Source organism: Helicoverpa armigera, chromosome 24 (assembly GCF_030705265.1).
Source record: "Helicoverpa armigera isolate CAAS_96S chromosome 24, ASM3070526v1, whole genome shotgun sequence".
Taxonomy (NCBI): domain Eukaryota; kingdom Metazoa; phylum Arthropoda; class Insecta; order Lepidoptera; family Noctuidae; genus Helicoverpa; species Helicoverpa armigera.
The window spans coordinates 6910381-6936326 of NC_087143.1; the positions used below are offsets into that span (position 1 = coordinate 6910381).

The 25946-nt window shown below is 37.2% G+C and overlaps 2 protein-coding genes and 1 long non-coding RNA gene across 3 annotated transcripts in view; 2 read left to right on the forward strand and 1 right to left on the reverse strand.

Moving 5' to 3' along the window:
• Positions 1-25946, forward strand: part of LOC135118587 (uncharacterized) — a 58987-nt gene that overhangs the window by 12162 nt on the left and 20879 nt on the right. The window lies entirely within an intron of this gene.
• LOC135118661 (putative nuclease HARBI1) lies at positions 15184-16949 on the forward strand. The gene is made up of 5 exons (XM_064041244.1): positions 15184-15700; positions 15797-16127; positions 16204-16348; positions 16432-16758; positions 16834-16949. The coding sequence occupies exons 2-5, from the start codon at positions 15954-15956 to the stop codon at positions 16893-16895; spliced, it is 708 nt and encodes a 235-aa protein (XP_063897314.1). The 5' UTR covers positions 15184-15700; positions 15797-15953; the 3' UTR covers positions 16896-16949.
• LOC135118662 (uncharacterized) lies at positions 16940-18113 on the reverse strand. Its single transcript, XM_064041245.1, has 7 exons — positions 18000-18113; positions 17843-17909; positions 17730-17765; positions 17529-17620; positions 17377-17451; positions 17192-17283; positions 16940-17099 (listed from the first exon to the last, which is right to left on the reverse strand). Exons 4-7 carry the CDS (start codon positions 17530-17532, stop codon positions 16947-16949), a joined length of 324 nt encoding a protein of 107 aa, XP_063897315.1. The 5' UTR covers positions 17533-17620; positions 17730-17765; positions 17843-17909; positions 18000-18113; the 3' UTR covers positions 16940-16946.

Below are 25946 nucleotides of genomic sequence, written 5' to 3' on the forward strand. Positions count from 1 at the left end.
TCATATTTTGAAGAAAAAATAAGTTATACAAATCATTGTAGTCAGTTCTCTGACTTTGTATGCCGTAATTTTTTCTTTAATAAGATTTTTGGTCAAAAATATTATTTTCTATTCAAGAGTTAACTCTTCCTGTATAAACCAAATTATTATGATTTCAAGGTCACATTGAAACCCCGCATGATGCATTCGAATTTCACAATAGCTTCACCAGTCACGTATCCAATGCACAATTTGGGATTGTGGGGTATTGGCCTAAGATTAGCATATTCCGGAGTTCGGCTGGCCCACTGCCAAGGTCCGGCTTAGCTCAATCTTAGCTGTCCATACTATTTGGAACTATCCACCGCTTGAAACTTAGTGTTCTCTTTTATTGATCTGTTTTGTCTATTGAATGGATGAATGCTGGTATTCTTCTTTAATGAGGCATTGTAAAATTTGGAAGACCTGCAATTTTTTTTTGAGGTAGGTTACTTTAATAGGGTGGATAGGGGACGTTAATTTCTCTGATACGACTGAGAAGAGATCTGGCGTAGGACTTACGTTAACGTGCTCTCTGAGAGAGGAATGTATCAGCGTCAACTTTCAGACTAAGGGTTATTTTGCGAAAGTTTCTATAAATGCACAAAGTGTTTGGACTGACCCGGAAATCAAACTAGACACCCCATGCAAAGTAGACTCAAGTATTGGAACTTGCTATAAGTTAACATTGCGTAGGTATTTAAACGCATGTATCAAAAATAAGACAAAATATAGTGGTGTAAATATATACCTCAAGACATAGAATCAATTGTTTACCATTACTAAAACTTTTGATCATAAAGACAAACTTTACTATCAAGAAATCAACCAAATGCGAAAGTACTGATACCTGGAATACTAGATCCTGTTATCTCTGAGTAGATTCTCGTAAAACTTAGTCTGGCACCTCGTGAAAGATTAGGTTCCGATAAAGGTATTCACCGTACGTAAATATCTAGAGCCATCACTACGTTCCTGTAATTTGAACCCTATTTCGCACACCTTAAGGTCTGTTTTTGTTTATTTTATGTCTTCGACAGAAATAAACACGATTCTTTCAGTTTTTATTTAGCAAAACAGTTTACAATCAAACAAATAAAACTTGATACTCAAGAAACTCGTAATCGTTTTTATGTTTCCATTTTAACTTCGAAACACGTTGCCTTTAAGACGTTTTAACGGCAATTCGTAAAAGTGTTCATTGAAACAGTCATTGATTTGGAATACACGGCTATCAAACTTTGGACGACAAGAATGGCCTTGAGCAAAAGCGCCACGTGAATTTTACTCCAAGGTCCTTTATTCCTATAGGGAAAACATATTAAATGAATAAGAAGGGATTGTTTGTATTACGACTGACTGAGCGGAAAAATATCAATCGTTAAAAGCAGGCCATTAAGGTGCGTTTTAAATGATAACTTCCTACCGTATTTGCAGCAACTGCAGTTATTCCTGAGAGCGACTGGAAATGCTGCTGCAGCTTCGATGCAAAATGATTTCATATAAATACATACAAACCAATAGCCGCTGCACGTGCGGTCGGCATTTTTTTTTTTTTTTGACAGAGAATAATCATCAAATGTCTCCTAACGCTGTGGGTGCATCGTGTGGGAATGTCAGACTCTTACTGACTAAACCCCATTATGTTCCCCTTTTATTATCTTAAGCCCTTTATAACGGGGCTAGCTAGCTTTCAAAATGTACCTTTAGATTTACATAATATGTAGATATTGTAGCCGACCTTGAAACCGAAAATATATTCATCGCTACTTTACTATCAGCTGATGCATTTACAACCTCAATATCTAGACACCCATTAAGAATCGTTAAGCCATTAGCCACACCAACAAAGCAGTTTAACGTGAAAAACCTTCGAGAACAGTTAGTATCCCCACAAATTTAGCCAGAGTAACGTTGGCGGTTGAATTTTAAGTGAGCCCCCTCGAATCCGTTCACCATCTTGCTTCCAAAATTTATTTCTGGTTTTTGCATCAACCACTCGTTTGTAATCGGTTAGGAGATACCCAGTATTTATTGGGAACGTTTTTGTGTAAGTAGGTTAAGTTTCTAGAATTTTCGACGGTAACTTAAGGTCTTAAAGTTTGGGGACTGTTATGCAAATTTTATGTGGTTTTTGCTTTGTTGTGATTTAGTGAGTGTGAATTGTAATGTGCTTTTTGTTTTGCATTCTTGTAAAGTTTCTTATCTAAACTTATATAATAAAGAGGAAACATTTTTGTTTGTACCAACTAACGCTCCGTAAAAGGCTCCGAAACTAATGAACCGATTTTTAAAAATCTTTCATTGTTGGAAAGCTACCCACACTCTTCTCTAGTAACATAAGGTAAATTTTATCCCGGTATTTGCAGTAGGTACTACGAAACGCGGCTGAAACCGCGGGAAAAAGGCTAGTGATAATATATGTCAAAATCAAATGCTCTTGCACTATATATCCTGCGCAGTTGGCTGATCTTTTATGAGAACAGCCGCCGTAACCGATAATCGCTAAGAGGACATCATATGTCAAAGTATAAATACTTTGAATAGCTTCAGTATATTCAGAGGTATTTTGATCTGGTCCACTTTACTGCTAGCTTTTGGACCAAAACTATTTCATACGTAAACAAAGCTGGATAGTTTCATGTGCACTAGTACCTATTCTACTTGAAACTGGGTCACAGGAACGTGGATTTTATTGGAGACAATAATGAGTGACGACTGAAGCTCTCTGCAAAATCTCTTTGAAAAGATTTTGGGTTTTGCTGGTGAAATCTTGGTTCAATTTTTCATTTTTTCATCATATTGTTGTTCACCAGCATAGAGCAAGCGTGGTAATTAACGCTCAATCCTTCTCCGTGTGAGAGGAGGCCGCAGCCCAGGAGTGGGACGATAAAAAGGCTGTAACGGGAACGAGAATTGTTATTCACTAAACTATTGGTATCGAAAAAAATCTTGTGACCCCATCACTCTTAAGGTTAACTAAAAGACAGGATGATAAAAAATACATAGGATAGGAAAACACATAGGTTTTTGAGAAGTGACAACCGTGCACAGGGTCGAGAACTGAATTCTCGGATCTGGGCCAAAATTGCTTTATGAGATTTTAGGTTGTTGGTTTTATAACATAGTGCCTTGGACGTAAAGCCAGCGTCCAAGATTGTTACCTAGTATTGTTTTAATTCCACATCAGAGGGATTCAAGTGGATTTGAAGAACATATATTTTTTTAATGATGATGATTTTTAGCTTTAAAGACAAGATGAAGAACTTTTATTTTTGAAGTAGAAGAACAGATTTTTCAGGATATACCCACCACAAAAAAAGGCCGAAAATGGTCTTTAAAAAGGCCCCATAATTTTACTCACACAATCAAAGATTAGTATGCAACCTTATCTCCTTCGTGGAACAAAGCATTTTCCCATACAATCCCAGAGTGGCGATTAAACCAATAAAAATGCGATTTAAATGTTCTATTAAGATTTAAAGTTAATGTTCCGCCGATAATGTTATTATACCCTCAAGGAATCTTTATTGCTTTCTGTGAACAACGCTTTCTGATTTTATCTTACTGTTTTAGCCTATGTGCACACTGTAGACGAAATAGTCGGCCGACTGTGGGCTCGTAGGTTGCAATTTTTTTTACACAGTTGTGAATTCAATCAAAGTTTTATATGCGTTTTTATTTATATATTTACATAGTACTTTTTTAACGACGTCAAAAATCATCAAATGACTCCTCCCGCTCGGCTGTGCAATTTCAAAACCTAGTATCTGACAATTTTTTAAAAAAGCGTGTTTTTGCATTTTTCGACCTTATAGACCACTCTCCACATACTAGGATAGCAAAAACTCCCAAAAATTTGACAAAAACGAAGTTACACAAAGTCGGAAACCTAGTATCTACAGTAAACGTTTTCAAAATGCAAAAATTACAAGATTAAAACATAGCATCTAACATCAACCATTTTAAAAACCTAGTTAGTGCTTGTAGTTACTTGGATATAAAATGGTTCATGTAGATACTAAGTCAATGAAATGGTTGTAATAAACGTCAAAACTCCCGCGCAACTTTAGTAAGTGAAAAGAAGTCGTTGCAAGTGCGCGTTTTTGTCTCTAAAAATGAGTAAAAATCAGTTTTATAGGTCGAAATTGATCTTGAGTGCTTTAAAAGAACAACATGGTGAAATTTAAGTACGCTTCAGTGTATAATATTGTCAAGATTGTTTGTTTTCCAAGATTTTTTAATGAATAAAAGGCATTTTTTTTAACGACGTCAAAAATCATCAAATGAACCCTTTCGCTGTGGGTTAGCAGCGGTGAGGGAGTGTCAGACTCTTACTGACTAAAAACCGTCGTGTTCCGTCGTGGGCCTTTTATGTGCCAGGGCCACGGTATCTCTTTCGAACAACCCGCAGCCCCAGCAGGCCTTGGCCCTACTGGGCCCCGCTGGGGTTGCTGACATCTCTTTGAGGAGCGCGTGGAACAATGCGCGCCGTCGACACGGGTCTGTCGTCTAAGCAGACTGACGGATGCTCAGCCACCCGAACTCACCGCCCACAGACCCACGCCTACGGTGGCCGGGAGTCATCTCGCGACACCCGGCGCCCGTGTCTACCTGGAGGTGTGAACTCTCTGACGTTCCGCCGCCTCCTTCTCGAGCATGACTGCTTCGCCGAAGGAGGCGACGGCATCCCATTTCCTCTCGCCCCGGACCATGGCCTGAACCAGGGCCAGACGCGAGATTTCGCCGCCGCCTAAAGCCTCGACGAGTACTCGGCGGTGCCCTTCCCACGCAGGGCACTCCTGGACTGTGTGGTCCACCGTGTCCTCGGGGCTGTCCGCACAGTGGTGACACCCGGGCGCCTCCTCACGACCGATTCGATGCAGGTACCTCCCGAAACAACCGTGTCCGGTGAGGGCCTGCGTCATGCGATACGTATGGGCGCCTTGACTCCTCCCGAGCCACTCGTCAAAGAGGGGACTTACCGCCACGATGGTGGCGTGCCCTGCACTGGGTTGCGACAGTCGTTCCCTCCAGGCCACCATGAGATCGCGCCGGAGCTCCGCCCGCTGCTCGACAACTTGCCGCGGCAACAGGGTTTCCCCCCGGCGCTGTGCCTCCTCGCGCCAGTCGTACTAGCGCAAGAAGACTCTCGCCTCCAGATCCCACGGTGGCAGTCCGGCTAGTAGGCTAGCTGCTTCGCGGGAGATCATGCGGTACCCCCGGATTAGCCTAATGGCTATCACCCTTTGGGGCACGTTCAGGTAGTGTACGGCCCGCGGCCGTTATGAAAACACACAATCCCTTGACCATGCCAATCTTAAAAAATATTATTTTTTTTGTACTGAGAAAAAGTAGTGTTTGGTTTCCGATTATCTATTTTTTTTTAATATTTTTCATTAAAACTGCTTATCACTATTTCGTTGTTTTTTTTTATTGTTTCTTCTTTTTTCTAGGTTTATAAAAGTGCATTTAGTTTCTATTCAGTAAATTCAGACCTAAATGAAATCAAAGCAAGTGATCTTACTAGGTCTATTAATTTGCATTTTGTCCCCATTCAGTATATTTTAGAACTAGATGAAAACAAAGCAAGTGATCTTACTAGGTTTTGAAATTGTCACACTCAAAAAGTTAGAACTAAGAAAACAATTTTTTTATCAGTAACTGCTCCTCTACGTACATACTTGGTGATAGACGCATTAAAACACTTTTTTTTTAAACCCTGTTATCTCCCTCAAATTTTGCAATCACTCCCAGGACGATACGACTAATATTATTGAAACGGCAAGCTGTCAAAGATATGAAATCGTTTTTTGGCTCTCCTGTAAAATTTGGTTTTGTGCAGATACTGGGTTTTGTTATTTCGCAGCCGCGCTGTGGGTTAGCAGCGGTGAGGGAGTGACAGATTCTTACTGACTAAAACCTATATTACCCATATTTGTATATAGTACTTATTTACATTTTTAAAAGATAAGTAATTTAAGTTTCTATATGTATATAGTGTGAACATATTTTTCTAAAAATGAAATTGCGTATCAAAGTTTTTAGTCGGTTTGATAGCGGACAAATGCCTGATCGTTGTTAGGCGATTATCACACTGCCCCGCATGATGCAGCGTAGTGCGTGGATGCGTTTTTTTCCGTTGTATGGAAATATCTCCGTTTGTATGGAAAACACGCATAGTCCAACACACTGAAAATGCATCCACGCGCGTTCATGCGGATCACGCACATACATGCGGAGAAAAACGCACCCCCGCGCGTAAGTGCGGGGCGAAACGCATGGTATGGCACACTGATCCCGCAGTGCCGCGCGTGATTTTGAATGGGCGTGACGTGTATTTTTGAAAATGGAAGCCGCCGTGCGTGAATTTACAAAACGCACCTACGCGCGTGAGTGCGCTAAAAACCCGCACGATGATGCAGATCTGCACTCCCGCAGGAACGCGCGTAGGTGCGTCGACACGCAAGATGCAGCGTGATGCGGGGCAGTGTGAAGATCACCTTACGTGCGTATATTCTATTCATCTTCATACTGATTTATGAGTCCCAACCAACAATCGGCCGACTAAAAGTTTGTAGTGTGCGCATACTTTTATGGTCAAAAGGGATTTCAAAGGGACTATATGTATTTTGACACAGAAGATTTGCTTTAATTGTATTAATTAATTACTGAGTTAATTGCCTCGTTATTCTAATGGACATGAATAGGCATGATTTGAGATGGTCCCATTTAGTGGTTGGGCTTAAAAATTATCGGATTTTCCAATGTGGAATTTTCCGGTAAGTGACACGAGACTAGAGTGTCCAATTGAAGGCCATAAAGTTGTCCTCTAATGCCTCTTGTAATATTCCTTTAATCTAATTAACATCCTCGACGGGTGGGTTGAGGAGGTCGGATAGGCACTGGATACTGGTCAGATAGGATACTGCTTGTAAAACACTGGTACTCAGCTGCATCCGGTGAGAGTGGAAGCCGACCCGACATACACTTAGCGGCACGGAATTTGGCCCAAACAAAAATAAGTAGATATCAGCCCAGATAGCAGTTGTATTTTATAATTTCGTATGACATTTTGGCAGTTCCTTCGTAAGTGTTAATTAAAACACAGAAAATTTTGTTTCTGTTTAATTTTTATGACACTAGAAGAACAGATTCCGTTGTAGGAAAACAAAGCATGAAGGTTAAGAGTTTAAATCTGATAGACATTGCCGAAGTACTGGCACGTTGCAAAAAAAAGAATGTTTATGATCTTCTTTTGTTTCTTTTTTTTCACAATTTGATGCGAAAATGGGCGTTACTCCAGCTCAAGTTGTTCAAGCAGTTTTGCTAAGAAATCAAGGGCGAACCCAGCGAGAGATGGCTGAAACCTTAAATGTACCTCGTACAAGCTTAAGGTACGCGTTGAAAAGGTATGACCAGACTGGCCTTTACACAAGAAGACCAGGAAGTGGGGGAGTAAGGTGTACGTCAGCGCGCGACGACCGATTTATTATCCTTGAAATAATGAGAAATCGCTTTCTGTCTGCGGTTGAGATACGCCAGCGTTTGCAAACAACAAGATCAGTGAATGTCAGTGAACGCACAATAAGAAGAAGGATGGAGGAACGGGATCTGCGTGCCCGAAGACCAGCTCGAGGCCCGGAACTTCTCCGGCACCATCGCGTAGCTAGGCTTAGGTTTGCTAGAGAACATGCAAGTTGGACGCATGACCAATGGAGCAAAGTTTTATGGACCGATGAATGCAGAGTTGCCTTAAGAGCCCCAGACGGCCGTGAACGTGTATGGAGAAAGCGCGGAGAACGGTTTCTTCCCACCACTACAAAGCAAACAGTAAGTTTTCATGGTGGGTCCGTCATGGTTTGGGGAGGAATAAGTTCAGAAGCCCGTACTGAGTTATTGGTTTTGGAAGGTCGTCTGACAGCAGTGCGGTACATTGAAGATATCCTCCAGAATCATGTTTTGCCATATCAGGGATTCATAGGAAGAGAAGAATTTCGGTTAATGCAGGACAATGCTCGACCTCACACTGCGCAATGCGTAAGCGATTACTTGTATCAGGTCGGTATTCAAAAATTGGACTGGCCAGCAAGAAGCCCAGACATGAATCCTATAGAACATGTCTGGGACATGCTAAAGAGAAGGGTCCGAGCAAATCCAAACCCAACCCAGACTCTCAACGAATTGAAAACCGCACTGGTAGCTGCCTGGGAGGAGATCTCTCAGGTAGAGATAAAAAACATCATTCACAGCATGCCAGATCGTATGCGAGCAGTCATCAGGGCACGAGGAGGAAACACGCGTTATTAAGATTCTTAAATTTATTGTTTTATTAGAAAAGTTAAATTTAAAAGTTTATACGCTACAGGCCTATGTTTCTTAAGTCAGTGAAACTTAATTAAAATCTTTACATTTCTGATGTTTTTAGTAAATTTTTTTTTGGAGGGGGATTAAATTAAACAATTTCAACACAAAAATTCTCGACTTTCATTTAAATAACATGATTATAAAGCCCAAATGTGCTTGGGCCAAATTCCGTGCCGCTGAGTGTAGTTGGGAAAAGGCTCGGGAGATGATGATGGTGATGCATATTCTTTTAAAAAATGTTGATCGCTTGTCGGATAAACAAGCAAGACATCTAAAATGTAAAGATGATTTTTTTCATATTGCTTTAAAAATTAAGTCTTTAGCTGACTCAAATTCGCTGCACTCAAGTGTAACACTCGTGTAAGCAAAGCCGTTATTCTTATTTACAGAACACACAAGACAACTAAGATTTATTACTACCGAAAACATTCCCAAGAAAATCATTAAATTCCGTAATAAGAAGCTGAGCATTTCTAATTTATAGCAGGTTAGTGGCCGATCCCAATATTCCCTATCTATCTTTGGATTTTCCTACTGGAGATAGAATATTGGCATAAGCCCCATACAAGCAATGTCAAATTACTGCTTCGTTGGTCTAGTGGTCGCAACCGCGGGATCTCGGGTTTGATTCCCGGGTCGGGCCGCAATCGCTTAGTGGGTTTTATGACACTTTCACAAAGCAGTTGGTAAAAGAAGTTGGTGATTGATTCACCCGTGCATCGGAGAGCACGTAAATGTCGGTCCTGCGCTTGATCTCTTTCCAGTCGTGTTGGATTGCCGTCCCATTGGGCTATGACAGTGAAGGAATAGGGAGGGCACCTGTGTCCGCGCAAATGCTCGTGCACTATGATACGTCCTGCGCAGCTGGCTGATCTGCTTATATGAGAACAGCCACTGTGGCCGAAGTCGGCCGTGGACACCATTACAAGCAAATTTAAAATCCTATCTCTAACAACCGATAGATTGAATTTTGGGATTGGCCACAAGACATCGATTTGTGCCAAGTTTTTATTATTCAAACAGTTTGAAGATAAATAATACTTTGGGAGTCAATAAAAGAACTTATCTTTACCTTTTTATTATTTCTTTTCTTTACCTTTTATTTATGTTTTGGAGCCGTGAATGGCTGGTTGTTCTTGTGATTATTTTTCTTTTGTTTTCGTTTTGCCCGGTGTTTTTGATTTAAGGTAGAATTTAACTTTGACGTATTTTATTTGAGTGCTTTCGAGGCTCTGTTTTTGAGTGATCGTTTTATGAGTTTGAGTATTCATTTAAATGTTTACGCTTTAAAATAATATTTATAACCTAGGTTTTAATCACTTGTTGGATATAAATGTGTATTTTTAGGTTTGATAAGATTATATTTGTCTCCTTAAAATATTTTAGGCTTTGACCATGTTTTTAGGAGATGGTAAGCACATTCGTCTTTCTTCGCCGGTACTTCTTTTTCTGACGTCATCTCACAATTAACATTCTTTCCAACTAAGTAAAACTGAAAGACGGTAGTCTTTGGCACAATCCATTCATTGTTCTTATAAATAACATAAATAATTCTAGGTCTAAAGATCCTCTTAGTAGCTGTCTTTTTCAGGTAATATATTTTCATTCCATTGGACCGATCAATTAAATTGCGCAATATAATGACATTGACTGTAGATTAATAGAGTTAATATAAAACCTTTAACAATGTATATTGTTGTGTATGTTTTATAATGTTGACGTTGAAACAATATTTAACCTAGAGTACTAACCTCCCCACTCAGAGACATTTAATGATTACTAAGTCACTCCTTAGTGACTTCATACAAATCCTTCACTAAGGAACGGCTTAAGTAACCAGTAAATGACTCTGAGTGGGGAGGTAACTCTAACATTTTTATTGTAAAAAGTTTTTATGTATTTTTTTTTGTTTTCTTTGTGCTAATAGACATACATATATTAACCCGTATATTAACGTATTTAATTTAATGTGATTACGTACGACACACCCGATATACTTGAAGAGCGACCATGAACTCGGGCCCCATAGTCCGAGCTTTCCTAAATTAATTTCTCTAAAGTTTTAATCAGTGCCATTGTTATTTTCAAGTTGTAACTGGCATTTAAAACTTTACGGAATTTGTTTTGATGAAATGTTTTCTAGAAGTCTTTAGAACTCCTTTGTAAATTTTGTTCCAAAGGTCAAAACGTCAAATTGTTTTCTGAGATTAGATTTCTGTTAGTTGCTGTAGATGTAGTGTATTTTCTATAAAAGAAGAATTATTTAATCCCTATTGTATGAGGCCACCTAACCGCATTGAGCGAGCGTGGTGATTAACACGCAATCGTTCTCCGTGTGAGAGGAGACCGCAGCCCAGCAGTGGGACGATAAAAAGGCTGTAACAGTATGAGAAATAAGTAAAAGAAATCAGTGTTAATCAACCGTGTGTGTTATTTGTATCTCTATTACTCTTGATTCGAATTCCACTTTCCTACAAAACTTTTGAATTGCTCTCCGACAATGTCATATCTTTCTCCATCCATTGTTCAATTAAATACTTCAATATACGGAACCACAAACATCACGAAAACTTTACACGTTTCTCCTTTGCACGAAGGACCTCCAAAAAGGTCTCGGCTCAGGTGTATATAAAAGAAGTTTCTTTTCACTTAAAGCTTCAGTACGTTGCGTGGGTGAGCATCAATCTACGGCAGGCCTAGAAACTTCCACGTGTGATATTTATTTTAGAACTAACTTTCAGTAGTGGACTCACCGGCGTCCTGTAGGAACTGTTATGCGTATTCGGATAAAAAGTTGCATAACTTACTCGTTGTTATATCTGCTAATGATAAAATTGTCAAGCTATTTTAGAGATTAACTGGAACAAACTGACAGGCAAACCAAAATGTAAAAATAGGTAACATTAGACTAAACTAAATTTTGTCGTGTCGGGAGACCGCTCTAATTTATTAGCCTAACGTTAGAAGTATACTACATACTACTTATAACTTTGTATATAATTTTGTTTAGATATGTGTTTTTTTATACGAATGTTGTAATTAGGTAGGTATCATTTGATTTATGTAAGTATAGGTAAAAAGCGGTCCCCCGACACGTCAAAATTTAGTTTAGTCTGACATGCTTTAGTTTGTATTTACGTACTGTAAGTTATTTTTTGCTTTTTATGGGGTTTAATTGCGTAGTTTTTTTGGGTCGGGGGTTTTTTAAATTTATAATTTTATTTCATGCTTTTTGAAGGAGCTCCTTAATTTTTCCTTCTTTCATTTAATTTCTTTTATTTTAAGATGGGGTCGCTATATGCAATCTCGGCCAAAGGAAGCTGTTTAACAATCCTCATGAGAAACTGGCTCTGGGAGAATTGCACAGATTGAGAATCAATAAAGATTAACCTTTGGTCATTCTAGATTTTCAGCAAAAATATACATCGGTTTATCCGTTTCATTCCGGCATTCCAGGGTTTCATGCGTCACATTCCATTTCCAGCATCAGGTTCTCGTCAATTAGAAACATGAAGAGAACTAGTCAAGACAAATTTAACGAGCCCAAACTCGATGGGTTTACTAAAAGGCAGTTCAGGGTTACGTCTCCTATCTTCGTACCCTAACAGCAGACCAGCTCAGTGATTCCAGAAGACATTAGTGTTTCAAATTTCAGATCCCACATATATGCTTGCAAGTAAACTGAGCGTGTAACATTCCTATCACACCTATCAAACGAGCTCATGACCTTGAAGACCTGAACCGATTTCCACCAAACATAGCTAAGAACACTCCCGAATGACATTCCTTTCAAATAAAAAAAAAACCGCATTACAATCGGATCATCCGTTTGGGAGCTACGATGCCACATACACACACACACACACACACACACACAGACACGTCAAACTTATAACACCCCGTCGTTTTCGCGTCGGGGGTTAAAAAGCAATTATTTAACAGCTTTTTACCTTCACAGCAATTTTTTTTTTACTATTGTTATATTTTGTGTATTTCTGTTTGTTCATTTTCATATTACAAACAAACAGACAGTACAATTTCATTTATTCATATAGATAAAGTGTATACTGCCCAGTACTTGTAGTCGATTGATGTTTGGTTACAGGTGGATGAGCGAAAATAACTACTAATCCGCTTTGAATGAGGAATGTATAACAAAAATTGTTTGTTTGTAGGTAAACAATAATAGGTAAATAGGTAAAAGTTTAGGTGACATTGCACAGTCACGTTTTTTACATACTTCGCTGTCCGTCTGTCTATCACCAGGCTGTATCTCAAGACATATGATAGCTAGGTAGTAGAAATATTCGCAGTTTATGAATTATTGTTCCGACTATAATAACAAATACATACATACTCATACGGTACTTAGGTGCATACCTCATAATGGTATTGGACACTTCGCGCGCGAGAAGAAGCGCATTTGGCTGGCTCTTAAAAACAGAATCAAATTATGAAGTGAAGCTTATTCAAAGGTCAAATAGGCATTGTTTTTAAAGATAATACTAAGCATTCATCTAGTTAGACTGGAAACCAGTACTAACCTTATTGCAAAAGACTAGATCAAGATCTTGTTAGTAAAGAAAAAAACATAAATTATTTTAATAAAAGTAAGGCGTCAACAACGCCTGAAGCCAAAGCCAGTGTTTCTTTAATATTAAATAAAGTAAAATAACGAACCTTAATTAAAAATAATTAATAACCAAATACAAAAAGCTACAAGAGTCAAATTATAATGAAATCTGAAAATATCGAGTTATTTTATTAAGTAAACTTGAATAAAAATGTTATAAGTTGTTGCTATGCATCATTTTCCAGTTTTTTAGAGATCTAGTGGTATACCACTAGATCTCATAACATCCACGAGATATCAGCAATATATTGCTGATTCACATGTATCTCGTGAGAAACTTTTCTGAAAGCTTGGTAAAACTATCTAAAGCAATTAAGTAGGTATGGATAAACCTTTCTATACATCAGCTAAAAGGGGAAAAATTGGGAATCATGTTGTCAAACTTTATAAAGTGCGTACTAAAACAATATGTATTTATTTTTCTACACTATCAGTAATCAGTGCATCACTAAAGTCGCTAGTATTAAAGATTTAGGAGTTACACAAGACAGCAAACTCTTATATGATCAGCATGTTGATGAGATAGTTAAAAAGGCATCAAAGGCACTTGGATTTATTATAAGAACCACAACCTGCTTCAGGTCACTTAAGCCAATTAAAATTCTCTATTGTTCATTCGTACGCAGCCACTTAGAATATGCATCTCAAGTGTGGAATCCTCAATATGAGATATATAAGTCCCGTATTGAGGGTGTTCAGAGAAAATTTCTTCGGTACCTGGATTTCAAAGCACAGCAATGGTCAGATGATTACATCCACCGATGCATGAGGTACCATTTCCTACCACTTGAGCACAGACGTCGCATTAGCGATGTCAGCTTTTTGATAAATATCGCTAATAGCTCCATCGACTGCCCTGAACTTCTCGCGAAGTTAGAATTAGGTACAAACAAAATTGCTTTTCGACAGCGGCCATTGTTGCACATACCTTTCGCAACAACGAATTACAGACGAAACGCATTTACTCTCAGAAGTGCACTCACTTTTAACCATCTTCCACGGGACCTAAACATTGACCTATTCTGCACCAAGGCGAACACAGTTAGACGGCTTTTAGCTAAATCATTCTTTGACTCTTAATAGCGGCTCTCAAACTTATTATATTAGATTATTGGTTTTTCTTTTTTTTTTTTCTTCTTTATAACTCCTATATGTATATAACAATAGTTAGGCAATCGATAGTTTGTATAATTTATCTGTGAAGGCTTGTAATTAGCAATCTGACTATGTAGTTTAAGTTAAAATACGATAATGTTATTAGTCTGTAAGCCTTCTCTAAGAACAATAAAAAAAAAAAAAAAAAAAATATTCAAATAAGCATTTCCATTTGTCACCAAATCACGCACCAGTTGCCATAAGTTTGTTCGTGATTACAATTTGTGACTTTTGACAAATCTCCCTGGTACATATGAAAGCAAATTATAAAAAGTCGTAATCGGAAACATGGAAATTTGTCTTCCTCTACAGTTTGTGGGGAAAAAGAAATATTTTGTTGGAATTATTTTTAGGATAGATATTGTTTTTGTTTTTCAAAGTTAGTTTTTTTCTTGGTTCAAAAAAGTTTTATAGGTTTTTTCCTTAAGTATATATTATTTATAGCTTACCTTTCACCTACACTAGCATTATGATAAATTCATCAGGGAAACAAATACAATATGCAAACCTTTTAAAAATTGAATGGTTTTCTTACAATTTAGTTACAATAAACTTAGTTAAATACGTAATTATTTCCTAAAAATTCATACTTTCGTCAATCTCATTGGATTTCTCCCTGCAATCGTATAAAAGTCTATAGTCTATCGTCCTTCCTCGATTAAATGAGCTATCTAACGCCGCTAGCAAGAAAACACTTTAGGTTAGTTAAGATAACTCTACATTACTATTTTCTCCTTTATATAACAAAAAAAATATGTTTAACGTCACCTCACTTTAGGCTTGACCCATTCCTATACCTATTCATTGCGTTCCAAAGATTATTTTAACAAGTTTTTGGAAACGGTGATCAATCAAGCAGAAAACCCATTATATTGTAGCACGCACAAAATATTCAGGGAATTCTATTATACCTTGTAGAAAAGTTAATATAAACTCATATAGGGGACCGTTACCACTAAGGCCCAAGTTCACTGACAATCTAAACGTCAGATTTCTTAAAGCAACTGGGCCTGCAGTCTCGACAAAGATAGCGATCGCTTAACGACAAAATTCGGTCGATAAGTCCTAACGATCCGATCGTAACGATTTTTGGTAGTCTCTACTGCCAAAACTATCGAGTGTCATCGCAAAGTTACCGAATATTTTCGGTAAGATAACGATTTATCGTTATGTCATAGAATTTCCTTGCGACAGTTTTTGACAGCCCGCTAAGTGATAGCTACTATCGATATCGTTCCTATATTTGTTTATTTTACGTCAGAAAATATTAAATAAATAGTAATTTAATAAATAATGGCTTCTGAATATTTAGCATGGGACTTAGTTGTGCTCGAGCACAGACGCGATGTGCTTATGGGTCGACAAATAGCACGAAACAAGCGAAACGATGAAAATCCCTTGGATTTGGAGGATGGCCAATTTCTTCAAATGTATAGAATTTCAAAGGAAATGTTTCACAGGCTACTAAGTGAACTGCGTCCATCTCTCCAAAGACGACGGCCTTACGGACTTTCTGTGGAGTCCCAAGTAAGTGTCTTTGCGACCTACCGTGCATAAATAATATTTCTATAATATATTTTTCTTATAACTAAGGTTGAACTTTTTAAATTTTCTTCTTATTAGATACTGACGGCACTCCGATTTTACGCATGTGGGTGCTACCAACAACCTGTTGGCTTGCAGTGGGGTTGTAGCATGAGCCAAAATCTGTTAGCCGAGTCATCCGGGCTGTAACTTCGGCAATAAATGAAAACTTTTAAGAAAATATATTAAATTTCCAATGACTCAAGGAGAACGCCATGCGGCAAAACAGAAATTTAGAAATGCCCCACAGCCATTCCCAGGGGTAATTGGAGCCATTGATTGCACCCATATAAAAATTTTAGCTCCTAAGACCAATGAGGAGTCTTATGTGAGTGGTCACCATGAGGGCCATTCATTAAATGTGCAAGCTGTAAGTTGACCTTCAGTTCTATAATATCTAAAAATATTGTTTGAAAATATGTACTTACATATTTAATATATTACAGGTGTGTGACCCTGATCTTATTATTTTAAATATTAATGCTCGATGGCCAGGAGCGAGACATGATGCTCACATATGGGCAAATTCACCGGTGCGCTCAACAATGAAGCGACATTTTGAAAATGGGGACCGCCGTGCTTGGCTGCTTGGTAAATAAATGAACATTATAAATCTGCCTCGAAGAGGTTGCCCATTCGACTTCTGAAATTACTTTGTATTTTTAATCTTTTAGGTGATGATGGATATCCTCTGGAACCGTGGTTAATGACTCCCATAAAACATCAACAGCCTGGCACACCGGAATATAAATATACCGAAGCACACTGCTCAGCTAGGAACATCATAGAAAGATGCTTCGGTGTGCTAAAATCTGTGTTTAGATGTCTATCACACCAACGCCAGTTAATGTACGAACCCTATATGGCTGGCCTAATAATTAACGCATGTGCAGTGCTCCACAATATGCGGATAACATATAAATTACCGGAACCAGAGTCCACCACATCCATGCAGCTGGTGGATAATAGTAGATTCCATGATGATATGTTAGAAGTTACAGGTAACTTATGAACTGATTTTTTATTTTACTATGTATGTATACCTAACACCAATACATTTTATTTTTGTTATGCAGGTTCTGGGCGAGCTGTTGCAGAGCGCATAAGAAGAAGGCTAATTAACACTAGTTTCACATAATTATTATACTTTTTTCATTTATGTACTGTTTCAAATAAAAAACATTTTATATCATTTATTATTTTTATTTATGTAATTATTTATTGCGTCAGCTATTTTGTTTCCGACTTTTACCAATTGCAGCGTCGCCTCGGCTTGTACCTTGGCTGCCTCAGCCTGCATCTTGGCAGCATCTGCTTGCGCTTGAGCAGCAGTTGCCAGCATCTAAAAAACGTTGGATTTACTGAATGTGTCTTAATGTTCTCTAGCATGCTAGTGTGTATAATAATTAAGAGGAAATTTACACTATAACACACCTTCATTGTAGCAGCATTTGCTTCTGCAACTGCTAGAAATTCTCGTCGAGCTGCACTATATTGCTCAGAAACACTTTGGCGAGGATTCAGATCTGAAAATACCCAAAATTATTGGTATTGTAGGAATTATTGGCTGACCCACCTGCAGAACTAATGTTTTTATTATAAATAAAATTTAAGCTTACTCCTCTTTCTTCTGGGTCTCTGTCGCAGTGGTGGTGTTGATGATGCAACAGTTTCTGTCCTTCTGCCACGTACTGCTGGAATTATCAATTATAACACATTAAATAAAAATCAATGAAAATAAACATAGGTGAGCAAAATAACTGCAACTTACTCATTTGTAGTACTGGCGACTGAGGGCATCTTGCACTTGTTCTTGGATGGGTGGTGGTGAAGAACCAGCCGTTGCTCTGCTGTCATTGATTGCTAAAATATTTTGTTAATTAATATTTTGGTAACATTAGTGTACAGATGTATACACATAATAAAATATATTATAGCAGTAACCAACTAGTTACTAAAAACTCCAACTTACTTGTTTCAGTCGGTAACAATTCCACAAAATCTCTAGCTGTAATAAAATAAATAGTAACATTAAAATTAAAATAATTATATTTTGAATTGAGTACCTATTAATTTAAAACTTACCCTGAGAATGAGGTAAGGTGAGAACCTCAGAGATTACCACCCCAGCCTCCATCTCATGTTGTAATAACTGTAAATAACAATAAAAGTATTTTTAGTGTTATCAACATTCAAAGATTGAGAATATTAAATTGTATTGAATACAATAATCACAACTTACATCTTCCTCTGGCATAGCGTCCGGGCAGTCTGTCCCAAAGGAATAATCTGCCCCAACTATTGAAATTATCCGGCTCTCGGCCTCGGTCAGGGAGCAGTGCTGACGCCTCGGTTGCCGGTACGTTTTGTTCTTTTTAATTTTGCCGCCTTACTGCAAGCGCGGCTTTTAAGTCTCTCCAAACCTACAATTAGAATAATTAACTCAAGTAAATAATAAAAAACTGACGTGGCATGTACATGCTTATAATTAAAACCAATTCAATCTTTGAAAAGACTTACCGTCATCCACTGCTCTGGTGTCTTTCTAGACCCGTTAGGAGATTATTGAGCTCCTCGGCAACCTCCCTCCAGCCCGTTTCGAAATTTTCCCGGCCCTGCAAGCCGGTAAATTTCCGCGTGCAAATATGGACGCGCTTCTAATATTGATAGTAGTGCATCAATTTGAGCGGGTGTAACACGAGGGCTACGCAGACGCTTACGCCTGAAACATTAAAGTAGTCATTATGTAAACACAGAATACTTCGGATGTATACAAAGTATTCAATTTAGTAAGTACCAAGAATAGGAATAAAAAATTCTCGTTGTAGATGTACTTACCTGACGCTCAAGCTGCTGGCACCCGGCAGGCCTGCGCCTGTTTCAATGACTTCACCGTCCATGAATAGTAATGAATACACCGTTCTCCTTTATTATTATTATAAATCAAACCAATGTTCAATGCACAAACAAACTTGACATTGACAGTTTGTTTATGTTCTATGTCTGTATTGCAAGTACGCAAACTATTAAGATCTTTAATATGTGTTTTCTTAAAAAACGGTATGTTTTACTTACACGGTTCGATGCAAAAAGTTTTAATATGATAAGGTTCATCTATTTTCTTTATAATTGTCAAAGGAAACAAAATTGGTTGTGCAAATCTTGTCTACCATTTCTCCCTATAATACAAGGATTTTTTTTACATGCAACATTTTAATACAAATTCACCGCACTATGAATACGGTTTTCGCTATCGTACCGACACGAATATGTCATGATAATTAGCGATGTTGCCCGCTATCTCGGCTGTCGAGACTTGCGTTTATCGTTACTGTCGTTATGGCAAGCGAATATTTTCGTTAATATTTAGCGACTGTCAGTTTGCGATCGAATCGCTATCTTATGTCGAGACTGCAGGCCCTGTTTACTGGGAATTTTTGTGTTCAGTTTTCATACATACAGTTGTTTAAGAATATTGACGTTTATGTTAGTGGTTAACTTGGGCTTGAAGATTTTTGTCGGCCCGTTACTAGCTGAGCGTTGTGGTATACAATAAATAAATAAATCTAATTCCCAAAATTAAGATTTTAACAACCACTATATCGTAATTAGGCTACTGTTGCTGTTTTTTTGCTTACTGTTTTTTTTCCTCTCTAAATATTAATGATTTGATGAGTTCGTTTCATGTGAATTTAATTAGTCAATAACAGGCCTAAGTCTATTTAGTTTTATGTCATTAGTAATATAAATACGGCCATATTTCCTATATATATCCAGATATTTTTTTATACGTATGTATCTTAAATTATATTAGCATACACCTCAAAAACTCAAAAGCATAACAAAACACTCATTTTAGCCCGCGGTTTCATTCGTGTCCCGTAGTACTGCTATTCACACATAAAGAACCTAGGTATTCAATAAATAGGCTATTGAATATTGACTTTTTAAATCGCTGCAATTGTTCCAGAGATGAGAACAACCAATTAACCGAACAAACAAACTCTTCAGCTTCACAACATTAATATACCTTTTATAATAACCCTGAAGTTTAACTTAGAAGCTTATGTCGCAAAGCAAATCTCCGCTTAATTAGCTGACCAACATACGCGTCAAGGTGGGTAAAGTAGGGTAACGAGTTTGTGAAACTTTTACATGCATTTGTGTCAATAGTAAAATAAATACTTACACATTTTACAGTTAAGTTCTTTACCCACACTTCAACCTTCCTCTACATACTTATGTTCTTATATCTATAGAGAAAGTAATTAGAAAACGGTACCTTAAATTACGTTAGCATATACCTCAAAAAATACACAACATATCACTACCTTTCGCCTGTGGTTTCACCCGTGTCCCGTAAGAACTGCTTCCTACACATTGATAGAAAGAACGTAGCTTCCTTCCTCGAACGCTAGCCTTCCTCGAAAAGAACACAGAAATATTTTTTCAAGTCGGTACAATTGCTCCTGAGCACGTTCAAACAAAAACAAACAAACTCTTCAGCTTTTATAATATAACGCCACATAACATAAGCCAAAGTTTAACTTAGAAGCTTATGTCGCAAAGCAAATCTCCGCTTAATTAGCTGACCAACATTGGCGTCAAGGTGGGTAAAGTAGGGTAACGAGTTTGTGAAACTTTTACATGCATTTGTTGCTCTTTTGTTGATTTCATCTGGCTGGGTAAATTTTAGGTGTAGGGTGGGTTTCGTTTTATATTTTAGGAGTGGGTTTAATCGCAATGGGAACCACTTCGCGCACATGGATAAAGATAGTCCGTAATCTTCTTCAATAAATAGGCTATATAACACTGAAAGTATTTCCAATTCGGTCTAGTAGTTCTTAAGATATCTGCGTTGAAACAAATTGATAAACCCTTACCAGCCTTGCAGCTTTGTCAGACACATGTACAGATATATTTCGAATCCTCAATTATATTTATCATTTTTATTATATCAGGACGTCTACTCAACAGTCATGGTAGAAAACAGCCTTATCATTTCTCTCTACTGACCTCGTATATTTTCTTTAGGTATCTGTATTATGTATCGATTTACTTTACCTACATATGTAGTAATTAAGTGTATATGAACATCATTGCTTGAGGACAGCGCTATTTGAACTGTACGTACCAATTTAATTAAAAATTCACCTACTGTGGTTGCGTTCTCATATTCTAACTCCTACCAACTTATGCTATCCTAGTACATGTCATGTTACCTACACATAACGATAAAGTTTTACGTCGCCTAATTAAGCGAGTAACATCGTCGCTACTTAGATCATATGTCTTACGTCGTTACTTAGATCATATAACCAGTTGGAACTACCACGAGCAAAATAATCACAATGCGAAAACAGTACACAGATGTCATACGCCAGGTAGGCGCCTTCTTCAAGGTCAAGTAGGTACTACATACGGTGGATGAGATAAAATGCTCCGCTACGAGTGAACTAACGAGGCGTTCGGGTTCCTTGACACATCTGTCAAATATTGGTCTTGATTGATTTGTGATTTGGTTTTAAAGAAATGGGCGTGTTCCAAAGAAGGCGGACGTAGACAGTAACGTTCCTCATCCCCCTAGCAGCCGCATTTTGGTGTCTACTGGTAGTTTCTTAGTAGGTTTTCAGTTTTGACGTCTTCGTTGACACATACGAGTATAAACGGAGCTGTCTCTACCTTTGGTAAATGGTAAGACACGTCAATGTCGTATCCAGTAAGTTACATTTTCCAAGTGTCGTTACCATATAAACTAGTACATACTTCGATAAAGTTATAAGACCCTGTCTATTTACTTGAAATATGTTACACAACTTAACGTTTGGTAGAAACCTAATTAAGCTTTAAGATGAGACGGAGGTTGATCAAAGCAAAGCAATTTTACTTCGGCCCAAGTACATTGACAACATAATCGTCTATCTTCTTAAAACAGCTATTTACTATAATATTTCACCGTTCGGATAAATATGTGTAGGTAATTAGAAACATGGACTCATTTTCGGTGAACTTGGTCCTAAATAAGTAGACATTTTTTTTTTACATTAAGCCAGATTAATATGCTAGGTAAATACACCTATAAAATTATCTTCTATCTCTTATATAATTATTTTAGCATAACAACCGTAGAGTTTGCTAGCTTGAGTGCGTTTATCTACGGAACTCCTGGACAGAGTTGAAATATTCTTTCGGTGGTATATAGCTCATTTAACGATTGACGTGGTTGAGACCGCTAGTCAAAGCATGTCTCTTTAAAAATAAGCAACCACGTAACGAAATAGACATATTTTCATTTACCAACACTAAACCCATAACACTTCAAACTAACATTCCCATCAAACATTTTACTGTCACCTGCGAATCTCTACAAACTGTAAACTTTCTTAATTAGACTGTTAACAATATTTACGTGAACGCTGGACTGAACTCGGCTAATGAGTTCACGAGTTTCTCAGATTTCGTGCAAAGGACTTGACGTAGGAGATACAAGTAGGTATGTAGATTTTGGAAACTGTCTTAAAGTGTAAAATGGGAAGGTGAAAGTATTTATTTTAAGTAAGATTTTAAAGCAGGAGATTTTTAACGGGGACCAAAAATATTTTTTGATGGTTCAAAAAAATGTACATATAAATACAGTTGTATAGCTAATTGGTAACACAACTTTATATTCTACTGAAAAGTATTTTTTACTATAGAAATTAATGTAATTGTGATAGAGACAGAATGATGTTCAAGTAAAGATTAAAATTGAGTGGCGTTTTAGTATCAATCAGTACTATTTAAACGAATTCAAACTATTTTTATACCAATCAACCTAAAACAAATTCAAATTAAATTCCTCAAAAATAAAGAACACTTACGCACTTAAAACAAAAAAACCATTAAAATTCCAACTTTAAAGACCAAAACGCTTAAAACAAACTTCTTCAAACTCCGCATAAACTGATGGCACTGGTTTCAGGTAATATTCCGAGCCAAGAAACTTTCAGTACACCTGCTGAAGTTCAGTAGTTTTGCTTACCAACAAAAACTTATTTACCTTTAGATGTCGTGGTTTAACCGACCTTTAGAAATGTTGGTCTTTATCATCAGTTTTTGTGGGTCTGTTGTGGGAGAGTTTTAAATAAATACTAATAAAATCTGTTCGTGGAAATAGCTTGTCTGTGATTTTATAATTTTATTATTGAATACTGATAAAACACTTTTGGGATAAGTCGTGGTGGTCTATTTGTATGAGCACTTGCCTTCCAAATATATACAAGAAATCGGATTTGATTTCAGGACAAACAAGTTTCATTCCAGCTTTTCTAAGTTATAATTTATTGCTCTTAGCGGTGAGACCGCCCATTATGTCATCCACTTTAACTAGATTGAAAATGTAAAATTGGTGTACCTAGTAAAGAATATCTATCTACCTATTTTTTTTTTTTAAGAGTATGAATCATCAAGAAAAGGTTAAGTTTGGTTGAAAAATGGATTTAAAACTCTGAAATCGAAGTCTAACTTCAAAAATGATACGGAGATGAATGATGAATTAGGTTCTCGAACGATCTGACTATTATTAGACCGACTAAAGTTTAGGATTCACGATTATCTTCATAATAAACTCTCACCCGAGTATGGACCGTTTAGTCTACAGTATGTGAGGGCTCTACTAGTAAATAAATCCTATCCAATACAATTAGTCCCACCGTTCCCTTGATGATTACCTAAAACCATACAACACATTCTTGCTAAGAGTCTTAATTAATGACGATATTACATTAACACCCACTGATGTAATAGAGTACTGTATTATCAAATTTCTGAATAGCAGGTTTTGCTGATTAGAATTTTGATTATTCCAAATTAGTTTTTCCACTGTTAGCATCACAATATCTTTGTATGCTTAAACTCAGAAGTGGCCGAGTTGCAGTCACCAAAAAGAGTATCGGGTTGCCCAGGTAACTGGGTTAAGGTGGTCAGATAGGCAGTCTTTAGACTGTCTTTAGACTGCCGTTTGTCGTTAGACTGGAAGCCGACCCCAACATAGTTGAAAAAGGGATGCAGACGATATCTTCGCATATCGACCAGACCTTGCAGGGAAAAATGAGAAAGGATTCTTCATGGTTTGAAAACTAGAGAGACAGACAGCCAGAGTTACAGCATGAACCATTACGAAACTAATCAGTTACTTTTCCACCATATCCCTTGTTCCCTAAAAAGAAATCATAACACGGCTAACCAAACAAATAAATCCAAAATAACCAGCTGTAGACCTCGTATTAGTCGCAGATGCGAGAGATGGCAGTAGTTGGCTAATTAAGAAACTTTGATCCGAATATCGTGGCCTAACTCTCAACTTGTAACTATGCAAACGAATACCGTGTGCCGTATAGTTGTCCCTTATAGTTTAGCTACGATTTATTATTGTGAACTTTTGAGTTTTGTGTGGTTTGTATTCTGATTTTGGGTTCGGAAGCTAACTAGCGTGAGTTATAGATAAAAATTGATGTGCATTTTTTCGCAGTGTTTTGTTTTATTTAGAAGAAATAGTGTCTTTTCTCCTTTCTTTGACTTTGTATGGTTTCTCGTTTTGATTTTGGTTTTGAAAGCTAACTAGCGAAAGCTATAGACAATAATTGATGTGCATTTTTTCGGAGTCTTTTGTTTTATTTAGAAGAAAATTGTGTGTTTCCTGAAAAATCCTTTAAAGTAAGTAGGTATTCAGAATTATTTAAATACATAGAATATACTCACTTCTTATATAGATAGGGGTGGAGGCAGCACATCAACCTACAATGTGTAAATTTTTTTCAATAGATTGTCAACCTTATTACAATAGTAGAAGGTTAATGTTCGATTGATAAAAATTTTCAGGTTAGGATTGGATAGGTTGACGTGCTGGCGTCTGTACGTATTTACAGGTGAGTAATAATATGTCAGTTTAAATATAATATTTGATTACCTACTTAATTATATTTTCTGTAAACACAGTATCTTTCTCCTAAATAAAGTAAAATGGTCTGTAAAATAATCGATTGGAATTTGTGTTCAATATTAGACAGGCATACACATGTAAATGTCAGCAAGTCTACATAATTAGGCCACAGTTACATAACTGTATCCCAAATAAAAGTTAGTAGTAAACACTTGAGCCACTCAACCAACTTGTCTACTTACTTCCAACTTAGTTCTAACTTAACACATTCTCTATACATGAACGAGAACTTAGATATCACTTCAAGTCTAATTAGTAAAGTTTTATTCGATGTTAAGAATTTGTAACTTGTTACAAGTTTGGGAAACCTAAAATGACATGTAATAAGTGAGTTTCATAACACTTTATTAACAGTTTTTTTGAAGCCTGATATATTGCATAGTAATCATCTGCCTAGCCTTTTCTCATCTATGTTGGGGTCAGCTTCCAGTCAAATCAGATGCCGCTAAGTACCATTGTTTTACATGCAGCGATTGTCTATCTGATCTCCTCAACCCAGTTACCCTGGGCAGCCCGATAACCTGAGGTCAGACTTTCTGGCTTTTGACTACCCGTAACGACTGCCAAAGATCACAAATGACAGTATACTATAAAACCATATTCTTGTCGTTTTTTGCTTACGTATATGCGCTTTCTCATGTAAATATTCAAAATGAGATTTTTATATTATGATGAAAATGTCAACAAAAATAATTTCATATTTAAAAAATGATGACGATCCAAAATCAGTGACCCAAAAATACAGGCGACAACGCTATCTGAAACTACTCTATATAAAAACAGTTGACAACGTGATATTTTCGAGAAAAACAATTTCAATCACATTTCACCGAAAAGCATTTTCGTCGAAATATTTCGATAAATCCAACCACACATGGGAACATCGTTAACACATTTTCGCGTGACAAAAAAAAAGTTATCGGCAAAAAAAAGGGTGAAAAAATAATGTTCAGAGTTCCGTACATATTCAGATTACTTAACACCACACTGTAGACTAAATAGTCGGCCGACAGTTGACCCGATGGTTGTCCAAAAAATATTTTTTTCAATCTTTATTTCAATCATCAGTCTGACATCGGCTAAATACCAGTTTTTTTTTCTTTTTTTTATATTTCGGGACACCTTTTCAGACACGGTCGGTTAGCCCCATGCTAAGTTATTAATTAACTTTTGTTATAGGTGCTAACACAACTGATAAACTACAAATAG